Source organism: Poromitra crassiceps, assembly GCF_964638095.1.
Source record: "Poromitra crassiceps genome assembly, chromosome: 18".
Taxonomy (NCBI): domain Eukaryota; kingdom Metazoa; phylum Chordata; class Actinopteri; order Beryciformes; family Melamphaidae; genus Poromitra; species Poromitra crassiceps.
Window position 1 is genome coordinate 13,725,854 of NC_139636.1, and position 13,844 is coordinate 13,739,697.

General features: G+C 43.4%; 2 protein-coding genes across 2 annotated transcripts in view; one reads left to right on the top strand and one right to left on the bottom strand.

The window, feature by feature from the left end:
• terb1 (telomere repeat binding bouquet formation protein 1) overlaps positions 1 to 1,217 on the top strand; it is a gene marked incomplete at both ends in the record, with an annotated part of 12,615 nt that extends 11,398 nt beyond the window's left edge. Inside the window, 2 exons of the mRNA XM_083654713.1 lie at positions 938 to 1,093; positions 1,209 to 1,217. Coding sequence (XP_083510839.1) covers positions 938 to 1,093; positions 1,209 to 1,217 — 165 coding nt within the window. The remainder of the gene's footprint in view (positions 1 to 937; positions 1,094 to 1,208) is intronic.
• A 3,784-nt stretch (positions 1,218 to 5,001) lies between these two features.
• On the bottom strand, positions 5,002 to 8,858 carry LOC310792812 (uncharacterized protein). Its single transcript, XM_083654565.1, has 2 exons — positions 8,755 to 8,858; positions 5,002 to 7,656 (listed from the first exon to the last, which is right to left on the bottom strand). Exon 2 carries the CDS (start codon positions 7,647 to 7,649, stop codon positions 6,720 to 6,722), a length of 930 nt encoding a protein of 309 aa, XP_083510691.1. The 5' UTR covers positions 7,650 to 7,656; positions 8,755 to 8,858; the 3' UTR covers positions 5,002 to 6,719.
• Positions 8,859 to 13,844: the final 4,986 nt, after the last annotated feature.

Below are 13,844 nucleotides of genomic sequence, written 5' to 3' on the forward strand. Positions count from 1 at the left end.
CAGGGGTCCTTGAGGGGGTTCATGGGGTCCCTAGCAAAAAAGGGGAATAATTTATGTTCACTATAATACCACCCATAAGTAACGCATTGACAGAATGTATGACTATTTTGGTCATAGAGACAGTCTGTGTCTCGTCATAGACGCTGGGGTAGCTGGCTGGGGCCGTGGTCAGGGTGGGGTAAATCCCCCCGTTCTCCCCATTCAGCATAGTTAGCATTTAGCTGCTAGGCCAACCCAGGCAGACACGATGAGGGATTCAACCACCGCCGTAAACGTCTATGTACCTGCTCTAGAATCCCCAATCCTGTAGTGTAGAGCCGCAGCACCGTCCTTTAGTGAGTCAGCCCATTGAGATGTTTTTTTTTACCCCAATCGCGCGCCAGTCGTATAACATTTTGTGGGCCTTCCCACACAGACCGACTGTATCTATTGGTTTCATACACTTTCTGTAATAAAACATCTAAAAGCAAAGATCTTTAGGATAGGGGACCCTAGGACAAAATCGGATCAAATGGCCGTCCGTGGTCTAATTTGTGTCAGTTTAGGGTCCTTGAGGTGAAAAAGTTTGAGACGCACTGTCTGCTCTAGTCTACTATCATAGGCTTTTTGGTGCAGAAAAACATCTGTAGAATGACGGTAGGAGATGTATAGTGGAGAGATCATTTAAAACACAGAGTGTTTTCATATCAACGTGAAGTGAGAGAAGAAATGTTCACACGATACAATCTGTTTGTATTTGGGCCTCCTGAATGTGAAGCCAGTGAATTGAACTGCACATGTGCATCAGTGGACGCAGCGCATGTCTTGTCTTATCAGTGTGCGTGCACGTGTGCATCCATAGTCCGTAGCCATCTGTCCATCTGCAGGCTTCTCTCTCTACTCACACCAACCACTGTTGTCTTTCTCATCTCTTCCACCTTGATTCCTTCACTCTCAGCGGAGGAAGAGGACAGACTTCACCCAAAAGGAGGTGCGTTACCTACTGAGCGGGGTGAAGAAATTTGGCTTCTCCTGGAACTCCATCTTGTGGATGTACCCCTTCCAACCTGGACGCACCAATGTTGACCTGGCTAAGAAATACAGGCGGATAATGGTAACAAGCAGATCAACTTAAAAATAAGATACTTGATCTTTTCCTTGGTAACTGTCAGATGGCATTGAGATTAACGGCCTGAATGTCCTCACTGTTTGTTTGTTTTTCCCCCCAGAAAAGCTAAAACCCAGGATGTGGGCTGTCCAGAATCCTGGCCCTGAGATCCTGGAACAGCCCATTAGTAAATAAACAGCTTTGATTTATCTAAAAGATCTTCAAACAGTCATAATATATTTTCAATTAATTAATTAATTTAATTTAATTATTTATTTATATAAATTATCTCTTTAATTGAATTAGTCTGTGTGTCTATCCAGCCAAACGCATACCCTACTGGCTTCCCACCCGCAGACACAGCCGATTGTGTCTGTAAGAACGTCTTATCAAGCCAGAAGTACCGCTGCTGGGAATTGAACCCGGGTCTCCGCGGTGGTAAGCGAGTGCTGAGTCTGATCTTGACACTATATTTTGTATAAAAACCTGCAGTGGGCTGACCACTGCTCATTCAAGGGCTTGAGTTGAGTTGTTTGTTGAGTTTGTAAAGGACGGTCTTCCGTACAGTGTTCCCAGTATCAAGTTCAGTTTGTGTTCTTTACTTACTAAGCATTAAAATAGTATATGTTCAGTTTCTGTCCCCTTCACAGATATTGCCCATTGCAGGTTTTTTGTTTTGAATTGCATGCCAGAAATGATTACGGTATAATTTATATTTTCTACTTTCAGTCTCGTTAAGTTTCCATCAGCATCTTCCTTGTGTACTTTATATACTGTTTTAAAGGAGCAGCTCACCCTAAAATCCAAAATACATATTTTTCCTCTCACCTGTAGTGCTATTTATCCATCTATATCATTTTGGGATAGTTGCCTGAGTTTTGGAGATATCGGCGACGGCCACAGAGATGTCTGCCTTCTCTTTAATACAATGGAACTGGATGGCACTCGGCTTGTGGTGCTCAAAGCACCAAAAAAATACATTTGAAAAACTCAACAGCAACGTCTCTTTCCAGAAATCATGACCCGGTTACTCAAAATAATGCACAGACTTTGTTGTGAGCAGTTTCATGTAGGAACTAGCTAGCAGCTAGCGGCTATAGTTCGGTCAAAAGAAAATAGTTCCTCCATGAAACTGTTCATAACAAGGTCTGTGGATTATCTTGAGTAACGGGGTCATGATTTCTGGAAAGAGACATTGCTGTTGAGTTTTCAAATGTATTTCTTTGGCACTTTGAGCACCACAAGCCGAGTGCCATCCAGTTCCATTGTATTGGAGAGAAGGCAGAAACTCTGCGGCCAATACCTCCAAAACTCAGGCAACTAACACAAAACGATATAGATGGATAAATAGCACTACAGGTGAGAGGGAATATATGTATTTTGGAGTTTAGGGTGAGCTGTTCCTTTAAATGTTCATAGATTAGACTGATGCAAAAAAGGCTGTAAACGAGCATTCATAAAATTTAAATAAACGGAAATGTGACCTGCTGTGGGGTTAGCCAACTGTCCCGTTTGTCTTATTTTCTTATCATAGTGTCACGCAAAAACAAAAAGCTCTATTATGTTTGTTTTTGTGCTTTGGACATCACAGTCCATAAAGAGACAGGAAGTCAACAAGGAGAGGGTGGACTCAACTCAAGTCCAGCAGTTTTGTTTACTGAGCTGAAAGCCTCTGGTATGACAGGAATCACAAATAGAGCAAATCGTGCCGGCTTATCGTCTTATTATGGTAGACATTTACACATTGAAACATATAGAGTTGACTTTTACCAGTATGAAGGATGCTGCTGTGTGGGAATACAAGTATACGTATCCATGCCAAATGATCAATATCTGGAGACTTGCTTAAAACAATGAATCCCTGGAGGAAGGCTCATTAGATAGCTGTAAGTGGTGTTCCTGCCCAGTAGTTTCCTCTGGTTGTGGGAATAGGAAGTAGCGTGCAAGAGGCAGTATAAATATGATTTGTGTTCATAATAAATTTGGAATCAAACTGACCAGCCATGAGAGAGCGTCCGTTATTCCATGACATATTGACGAGCCTCCAGGAGAAAAGATAGGATATGGACGAGCAGTTTCCATGGTGTGATATGCCGCGCGAATAAGGTAAGGCACTTAGGCACCAATTTTGCTTGCGGTACACACACCATGAAAACATTATATCAATCCTACTTTAAGTGAACGCTGGCTTGAATGGTTTGATCTCACTCACACAAAGTTGTTTGTGTTTTAACAAATTGAAACTACCGGTATGTAAATAAGACTGCTATAGAATAGCCTGTAAATAAGACGTTCCGATCGAAGGCCAAGGATGGAGGCAGTATAAATATGATTTGTGTTCATAATAAATTTGGAATCAAACTCTGACCAGCCATGAGAGAGCCGTCCGTTATTCCACAACACTATCTTCTGTGTGCATGGAGAAGCAGCTCACTATCCTTTACTAAAGGCTAGCTTGACTGAGATCACTGTCTGATGAGAGCCTCTCCCACTCCATAGGGACCCATCAATGTGTTGTCAAAGCCATAGGACGTCCCCCTTTATACCCTGCCCCGAGGCTTGGGCTGTTACAGCCTATATGCTACTTCCATGGTTACGGCTGGAGGGGACAGAATGCTGAGTTTAATGGGAAATTGGGAATACCACTGGATTCTCACTATGTCTTTCCTATCCATGCCAACATTTCAATTGGACTTGGTGAAATTTCACCACTGTCCCACATGGCTACAAATATGTTTGCATAGCCCTCAGTCTGTCCCTGCATGTTGTCACCTTAATGTTTATCCAGTCAGAAGGAACTGGAAAGGATAGAAGAGGTGACAGTGAGGGAGCCATCCACAGAGATTTTATGATTTAGAAAAAGTATTGCTTTATTTGGGTGGAAAAGTTTAAAAAAAAATCAGTGTCTACAAAATCACACACCTTGTACCCAAGTTGTACATCTTAGTGACATCACATGTTAGTCTTGGTGTGGTTTGTGGCCTGCAGGCAGAGATGTTCAAAGCAAATATTGAACATTGCGTTGAAGAGTAGCACGTGTGTTTGAAGTCTTTCCTTTAACAGGATTTAGTAGCTGCATCAGCAAAGCAAATCAGTTCTTTTTTGATGTTCTATTTTAAGGCAGGCAGACTTCTCCATCCTGATCCTCGCTCATACCGATCCATTGACTGCTATGTAGAAAATGCTGGGATAGCAATGTAGCAAGAGCAGGGAGCGTGTGGTGGGAGAGGTATGTGAGGAGCAGATTTCTCATGCGCAGTAACAGTCACACTGGAGACTTTTGACCCAGGCCCCCCGAAAACCCCCTTCCTCTGGAAAGAATGCGGCCTCATCGCTCCCCCTTCTCCTCTCCTCTCTTCTCTTCCCTCCCCTCTCCCACATTCACTGGCCTGTTCCCTGTGAGAAGGCACTGTCTCTGTCCACCACATATTATGTACTGTGTTGGCAGGAATCTGATTTCCATGTGTGCACACATGGTTTGTCTGTGTCCCTAGCATGTGCAGTGGATCAGTAGGCTGACATACAAAGTGCTATGTAACAGAGACAAGTCCCTCCATATAGTACAGTATGTGCAATATGTGCACAACAGACCCATCCTTTATCCTCGGCACTTTCTACATCAGCTAAAATCACATTTCACATTCAAATGAATGTGGGATGAGCCCGACAACTACATCTGTAGCTTGTGGCCTAACAACCAATCAATGTACAAATTAAGCTCACCAAGCATATTTAGGCTGCCAACTTACACTCCCCCTGGCACACTGTGTATCTTTATCAGCCAATATATACCCAAGACAAATTTGCCTCTTGATCTACAAATGTATGCCATTATTTACATCACAAAGACAGCGTGACAACATGAAAACAGTATTTCTTCCAGGGTCCATAAACAGGAGCACACATTTGGGTGGAATAATCTTATTTTATTTTCACAAGCAACTGAAGCAAGCCATTATAATGAGAAATAACTCCCTCCAGTCGAAAATACAATAAGGTCACTTCCCATTTCAGAGTTAGAAAGAGGAATATTAGAGAGTCCAAGCATGAGTGTTATGACATGCAGGCTGACTCAAAACCCCACGCCAGGCCATGAGGTGTGACTCAAAACCCCACGCCAGGCCATGAGGTGTGAGCACTGTGGCAAGCATCTTGACATTTTATTGGACACTTGGGTCCTCCTATACAGTGCTATGCCTATACTGTTAGGTGTCAATTATATTCATTGAACTGCTCTCCCTTGTCCTCTGTCTGCGAGGCCATTTACACCTGGCACTAACATGTGTTTTCTGTGATCAGATTGCAATCGGATAGTGCTTGACCACATGAACCGGATTACATTTACACCTGGTCTTAATACGTGTCTCCAGTGTCCACATTGAGATCCGATGGCGATCTGTTCAGGCAAGCTCCATAGAGTAGAGCGGCAGAAAAACAGCAGTGACTGTTGTTGTATGCGATTTGAGAGGACGCAGTGCATTTACACCTGTGTTCAATGTGGTCACTCACAATGTGCCTCCCTGACCACCTCCGGAGGTGGTTTGGCCGATCAGATCGCAATCCGTTCTCAATGTGTCTTGGGGGTATTTATCTGATCACAGAAAATGCATGTTAGCGCCAGGTGTAAATGGCCTCTGTCTTTCAATCACCACCAATCCCTTTATTCACCCATGTAGTCCCACAAGGTATTTTAGCATGAACTCATGAGTGCTACACACCTGCATCGCCTACAAGAAGCAATTATTTTGCCCTTTTCCACAAGATGAACATGAAAGTTCTAATTTTTGTTTTCTCATTTGCCTTTAACCTTTTACTGCATGTGGTGTTCGTTTATTCATGCACCTTGTTCACACTTCATTTAAATTCTTGGTTTCCATGTGAAAAGGAAGATCTGTTGTCTGATGACACACTTTGACTCAAATCCCTTCTGTTTAACCTCGTCCACACACCTTTGAAGAGGTGGCTGCAAAGTGCTCCCATAAGTCTATCGATGACTAAGACAACATGTGGACATTTGTCCTAGGGAAGAGGGGGGGGGGGGGGGGGGCGGGGGGGGACAATGTATGGATATCTTTTTTTGCCAATGAAACATGGATACATGATATTTTTCTAACATGAAAAGTTGTTGCCTGTGATTCAATCATCATGCAAATCTGCTCCCTTGTGGACATTTTTGGTCTATTAAAAGGAATGCACTGATAGAATAATTGGTTTGCAATTACATAACGCTATTTAACTGTGTCCATGTTTTGCTTGTTTGTGTGCCAAGATCATAAATTGAATCTGTGACATTACACCTGTAAATTTATATAGAAATAAATGTTGTGCTAAAACTGACAAGACATCAAGTTGATGAAAGAAAAATGTTGCAAGTTGGAATGAAAAAAGAAAAAAACATTTTGCACCATGTTCTATTGCTATACGGAAATAACTTTTTAAAAATTCAAAGAGCTAAATCCCTTTATTATTATTAGGCCACTTTGTGAGAGAGAAAAAAAACAAAAACAAACAAAAAAACGTGTCCATAATTATTTCAGAATTCATGTAGTAAAGGGTTAAGAGGCTTTTACAGATTGATCCATCATGTCCATTCACCTCCTTCCATGTTTCATTCACCTCCTCGTCTCTGGATTCACATCAGCTCAGTGGAAGAAGCGCTCATGTCTATGATGGGAATGTCGTCAGGGATCGTGATATCGTTGGGAATGAGGTCACTGACAAGGTCATTTCCTGTCAGGTCTAAGTTCTTTAAGAGTCCGCTGACGCTTTCCTCGTCGTTGGTGTCGCACACAAGCTGCTCCGAATCCGCCTCGCCCTCCGCCTCCGCCGGCTCTTCCAGAGATTCTGAGGTTTCTACAGCCTTTTCTGGGACAGGCGTGGAATTCACCTCTGCCTCAACGGCGTCATCCTCTGGGACGTGTGACGGCTCATCCGGACTGGCCGGTGCGGGAGCGGGAGGAGCGTCGATGGGCTGGGAATTGAAATCGGGGATGCCCAGGTCGACCAAGGGGGCTGAGGAAAGATCGGGCTCGGGGAGAGACTCCTGGCTCATGAGGTCTGGCACTGCCTGCTGCTCCAGAGCCTCAGCTGGGGCCGGCGCCGGCTCTGGGACTGGCTCCAGAACAGGCTCTGGTTCTGGGGTAGGCTCCGGTTCGGGAACGGGTTCTGGGGCTGGTTCTGCGGCAACCTCAGGTGCTGCCGCGACAGGCTCTGCCTCCACAACAGGTTCGGGTACTGGTACTGGTTCTGGGGCGGGGGGTGAGACCAGAGGCTCAGGCTGGGCTGGGGTTTCCTCTGGTTCAGCAGCACTCTGTGGGGCTGAGACGGCGGGGGCTGGCTCTGGCTCTGGCTCTGGCTCTGGCTCAGCTTTGATCTGGGGTGCTGCAGACTCTTCAGCCGGTTCAGACGCCACCGGTGCAGCTGCCTTCTCGGGCTCCACGGCCTCTTGACCCTGCGGGATCTCCGAGGTTTCCGCTTGTTGTGTCGTCGGCGCCGGCTCCTCTCCAGCCTTCTGTTCAGCTTCTGCGGGGGCCTCCCGCTTCTTGCTGGACCTGTTTCCCATGCTGAGCCTAATGCAGGAGGAGTCAAGGATCAGAATAAAATGAAATAAAAACGAGAACAAAATGTCCACATACACACCCACAAAAGGGGGATCAACTAACAGGCTACACCCACTGGATTTGGAATTCAACAGATTCTTGCAGCAATGAAAAATTCCTCCAACTGGGTCATCAATAGGTATCTAGAAATCGTGTTAAGTGACAAATTGTGTGGTTTAGGTTTGTTGTGAAAAGAAGTTGTGGTCTATTTGAATGCATGAATGTGCACTTTTCCGTTACAGGCTACAACAACAACAAAGTAGTAGTAAAAGAGGCAATGTGCCTAACAGAAAGCATCTAGCTAAATGGGAAACCAAAGAGATGCAAGTTTGCATGTAGTGGAACATTATGTACTCTTCCTTGTGCCCTTCCCGGAGCGCAATCACGTGTGTGCTGCTGTAGCATCGGGGGATGGCTGGGCATGTCAATAGTATGTTGTGCATGTTCATGGGGTCGAGTGCCAAGGCTCAACCAAGAACACGAGTATAAACGACGCTTTTACGCAATTATTTTGTCCCGTAGGTTATGGCACTGACTCGTCAGGTCTTGAATCCCAGACGAGATTAATCCTGGACAAGTTATGTCATGTGTGCAGGAGGGTTAAATGTTTCCCAATCAATAGCCTCCCCCCTCAATCAGAAGAAATGGTAATCCGAGTTAAGGCTGTAGGCTCCCTCGTCTTAATTCCATTGCTAATTGTCCTGTAAAATAACCACACCTTGTTCCAGCTGCTGTCTATCAGAACCGCTGATCCACACACCCAGATCTCCTTCTCAGCCAAAACTAGCGTCTATTTTTCAATCATCTCACGAACATTTCCCCCGCCACACAACCGCGATACTATCACCGTGTTCGTTCGTTTGAATTAACGCTCAATGCGACATTCGGTTTGAGATGAAATTAAAATCAAAAAGAACAAAGGCGCAGTTGCAGACGACCCCGCCTCCCTCCCATGCTGAACAAGCTGTGAAAACTAGCGTTATCTGAAAATGAACAGCAGGGAACAGGAAAACGAACGCTAACTAACGTTACGTCGTGCATTGTTGTGAAATAAATGGGTAAACCAACCTTGTGAATGTTTATCGGTGAAGAGAGAGGAGAGAACGGGACGGGAGGTCTTGGAGAGGTCTGCACATCCAACTGAACTGAACGCTGCTGAAGCGCGCGCCCAGGGACAGAACTTGGGGAAAGGCGCGGCCCCGCGCAATGCGTGCGCGTCCACAGCCTTGCGCGTCCACAACGGTAAATACACCCCGACCTCTGATCTGTCGCTTTCTCTTAAATGACGTGAGTAGGAGCAAAACCAAATGAATAGTTTGTCTAAAACAAGGTCACAATTTATGAACCAATCGTAATTTAACATTTGGCCATGATCAAAGTTTTGATATGGTCCATTATCATCAGTATATAAATGCGAGCTAGGGCTCTGTCTGTTTCTATGTTTCTCTGTTTCTCTGTCTGTCCCACTGATGACATCAGCAATGATGTCATAATAAATTACATCATCAGATGTCATAAATTCACTCGCACACACGTGATGATGTCACTGATGATGTCATCAATGATGTAATCAGTGATGATTTAATCAGAGATTATGTAATCAGTGATTATGTCATCAGAGATTATGTCATCAGTGATGTCATACATAGGCATTGTGACATCACTGATGATGTCATCAGTGACACACACGAGAGTGACGGGAGAGAGACTGAGCGAGAGGGAGAGAGGAGAGAGAGACTGGGGGAGAGGGAGAGAGAGGTGAGAGAGGTGTATTATATATGTATGTGTATGTATGTGTATATGTATATATAGAGCATATTGAAGCATGTACATAACTAATATATAATATATATGGTGATGGTAATAGTTATATGTATAATTATATATATAAGATATGGTAATGGTATATATAGGTATACATAATATGTGATGTAGTTTATGTATATTCTACACATCTGTAATGGTATGTAGGTATTTCTGATGTATGCAATACCTTGAAAGGTACAGTATGTATGTATGTAATATCCAAAACTGTACCGTTTGTACAGAATGTATTTTTTACACAGAATGTAAATTTTGTATGTGATTGAAACTATGCAAATTGTTTGATGTCTTGAAACTATGCAAGTTGTTTGACCCCAGGAAGAATAGCTGCAGCTCTGCTGTAGCTAATGGGGATCTTAAAGAAAGACAAAGACAAAGAGGCAAGGTAGAGCGAGGGGGAGAGACTGAGGGAGAGAGAGGGGGAGAGAGACTGAGGGAGAGAGAGACTGAGGGAGAGAGAGAGGGAGACTGAGGGAGAGAGAGGGAGACATTGCCAATAGGACAGGCGAGGCCACGCAACAGCCAAGCTGCGGGCGAGCAGCTTATTTTAGCTTATTTTATTTTCAAAAATGTTATAGAACAATAAATGAACAAGACAAACAGGCTCACCAGCCGCAAAAGGTGCTTATGGGTTATGTGCTTGTGAGAGATATTACGCATAAGATCCCACCCAAGGGGTCCACGGGAAACCGACCGGGCAAGCTGTCCATCACATCACCCCTAACCTTAGTCACTGCTCACTAGTCATTTTTAACCTTGTCAAAGTAGCCCAGAAACGGGTCCCAAATAGTTGAGAACCGTCTAAGCGAGTTGGTTTGATATTTGATCAGTTTTAATATGTAAATCTGCACATGTGACAAAGTTTTTATATGGTAATGGCCTGCACCACATCAAAATTTGCATTTGGTAATGTGTGTTGTATTTGACTTATTCGTGGTCATTATGAAACTGCAGTTTTTATAAGTGAAAGTAGCTTAGTGATGCATTTTTAATGATCAGCTGATCTGTCATCTGGTTTAACATTATCTCGTGACAGCAGCAGGTGCGTGCTACACTGTCAACTTAACCATTTCACTCGAGGCTGTTTCTTCTCTGGACTTAATTAATTTTCCTACTCCAAACTTCTTTGCAGACAGTACAGTAAGTTCATGGAAATATAATTATTGGCTGTAACAGTAGACTAAGTGATTTTATTGTCAATAAAAAGCTGCTTTCTAACCCATAGGCTATTACCAAGTACTAGTTCATATTTCTCAGGATCCCACCCCCCCAAATAGTATCATTTATAGTATAATTTTTATGCATACTTTGTCAATTTGTCATCAAATACATCCTCAAGTGATATTTTTTTTATTTTTTGCCTTTGACAGGTCAGAGGTCAGAAGGTTCTCTGTGATGACGTCCTCCGGGAGGCTATGTGTTCTACTGTTTCTGCTTCTCCTCATCCTCACCCAGATGCTAACCTCCCTGATAGTCTTTGCCGGTGTGTTGATCCAGTCCAGCGAAGTCCATATCACCCCCTTCCTCTTCTGTCTAGTGGGTCAAGATGGCCAACTGTCTTGCAGTGAGACCATCACCAGTGGAGTTGCTCCTGAGACAAACATTAACATCCCTAGTCTGGTGGTTATCCTTGGTTTATACGCTCCACTGGTGTTCGTGGCCTTTGCCCTGCTGGCCCTTTCCTTCGCGGCCTATGCCCAGGACCGAGGATCGCTGTGGTGCAGCGTCGTGTGCCAGGCTGCTGCCAGCCTCCTCACCCTGGTCGGCATCACCACGTTCACGGGACTCTACTGGTCCTATGTGAGCATGGCTGGCATGACAGTGTGGTACTACATCTGTGTGGCTGTGTGCGTTGTGCTGGCCGTCACAGCTGAGTTGACATGGGTGAAAATCCATCAAAAAAATGTTTGATACAAATTACAAATACTTGCTCAAAAAATGTATCGCAATACAAATACAAAATACTGTTCTGAAAAATTTGAAATACAAATACTTATTTTGTAGTTTGAAAATACATAATAAAAATACATTTGATAAGTCAATTCATCGATTCTTTGCCAAATATTACATGCCTATTTTGATGATCCATTCATCATTTTGAGGCATTTCTTTAAGGAAAAATGTCCTAATTCTCTGATTCCAGCTTCTCAAATGACTGATGACATCACAACAATTGCTCGAGTGACATCACTGATGACGTCACAATTGCGCAATCGTAACCCACACTGCCGCCACACACACCGACACCCACTTAGCCAATTTTAATTAAAGATTAGTTGTGTCTCTCTATTATGATACACTGGTTTGAATATGCAGTAAACCGTTTCATTTGCAGATAGGCCAGTGCATGCAATATCTAATCATCATATTTATATTACTAATTTATCTCTGGGGGGATTTCCACCAATATGAGGCTTCATTACTAGTTTAGACGAAGAAGTGATGTGAAGTCTGACTCAAGACCCACCCTACTCTGCCTCTGATTTGTGGTTGAGTTTGTTATGAGGGTAAGCCAATCAGAGGCAGAGTAGAAGTGACATGTCACATTGTGTTTTTTTTTATTCCACAGTTTAAAACCTGTGTCAATGTTAAAAATCTTTGCTTCTGGGAATACACTAGTGAAAACCAGAGATTTATCATAATGGTGTATTGTGAAAAGCTATCTATGACAAGCACTGTCTGTTGCTTAACCAAATGAATCATTGTCCTCTCTACATGCTGGAACAGCGCTGAGTTCCAGATAAACTGGTTTGTGAAGCAACTAGTTAGCCTGTAAGTGATCTGAATTACAGCCTACTTTCTTTCACACGGCTTGTAGGGAAAAGGCTTTTATTTCTTGAGGGACCATGTTGGAAATAAGTGTCCGCACTTTTACATGTATATATCCCTTGGATGTTGCTGTCTTTTATAGCCATAATAAAAATCAATCAATCAATCAATTCTGTTTGTCCTTTTTGTACATAAAATGCACAGACTTTCATAAATAAATACAGTACATTTTAAACTGCTATTTTACAATTTGTCAAAGTGGCAAAATTCAGTCTATGGTCTAGCGCAGGGGTTTTCAAAGTGGGAGGTGGGCCTCCCCAGGGCAGCTCCAAACAGTCAGTCAATGCAAGTGATATAAAATATTCCATTAGTTATTACAAAGTTATCAAAAGGAGATCACATAGCCTAAATGTGTGTCACTCCTAGAGTCAGAAACAAATAAATGCCTTCAGACAAACCTTTTGATGTAGTTTATGTAGTCTGAAGTCACAGCAATATTATATTAGGCTATCTTGGCTCAATTATTGAGTGTCTATGGGATCAATCTATGGGATCATGAGTGAAACTAAGCAAGTAAAGTGTGTGTGTGTGTGTGTGTGTGTGTGTGGGGGGGGGGTCCTTCCAGGCTTTGTCCGAGAGGAGTCCCGCAGTCTCAGACTTTGAAAAACCCTGGTCTAGCGCAATGGTTCTCAAACTTTTTCATGTCAAAGACCCCTAAACTGACACAGATTAGACCATGGACCCCCAATTGATAAGATTTTGTCTCAGGATGCCCCATCTGATAATATTTTAGCTTTTGTGACGACCCTCCCACTCTCCTGGCTCTGTCTTGCAGGAGCCTGGTGTTGGTGTCACTAGACTCATTGGACCTTCAGGCCTACCTCTCTCCCTCCTCACTGAGGCACCTGTTCTTTTTGTTTAATGTAGTTTGTGTTGTGTAGTTATTTTCCCTTTAGTCAATAAATTGTTTTAACTTTTACTTTGGGTGTATGACTCCCCTCATTTGTTACGTCCTTGAGCCGGGTTGTAACATATGAGGGGAGTCATACAATACAACAAAGTAAACGTTGAAAAATAATGTACTAACAAAAACTAAAGGAAAATAACACAATAACAACTTGATCTTGAATCTTGAATCTTGAATCAAACTACATTATAATAAACGGAATAAAAGGTGCTCCCTCGTTTCGGCTTGAGTTCCGCGGAGTTGTGCATACCGCGATGCGTGCGCAACTACCCCTGTGACGTCGGCTGTAGAATGTCTATACCAGTGGCTTCACTCTAGCTTTAAAAATTAGCCTTGTACAGCCTCTGAAATACAGTAATGTTGGCCCATGTCTGTGTTTCTCAGAAAGTGTGTGTGTGTGTGTGTGTGTGTGTGTGTGTGTGTGTGTGTGTGTGTGTGTGTGTGTGTGTGTGTGTGTGTGTGTGTGTGTGTGTGTGTCTGGGGGGGGGGGGGGGGGGGGGGGGTAAAAATCTAGATCTTGAAAAGAGAGGGGGATGTGTCCCCCCTGTCCCTATGGAGATTTGCCACTTGACTGGTCTAGCGAAAATAAATTAAATCT

Coding starts and splice junctions, on each gene's coding strand:
- LOC310792812 (XM_083654565.1), bottom strand. CDS start 7,649: ATGGGAAACAGGTCCAGCAAGAAGCGGGAGGCCCCCGCAGAAGCTGAA.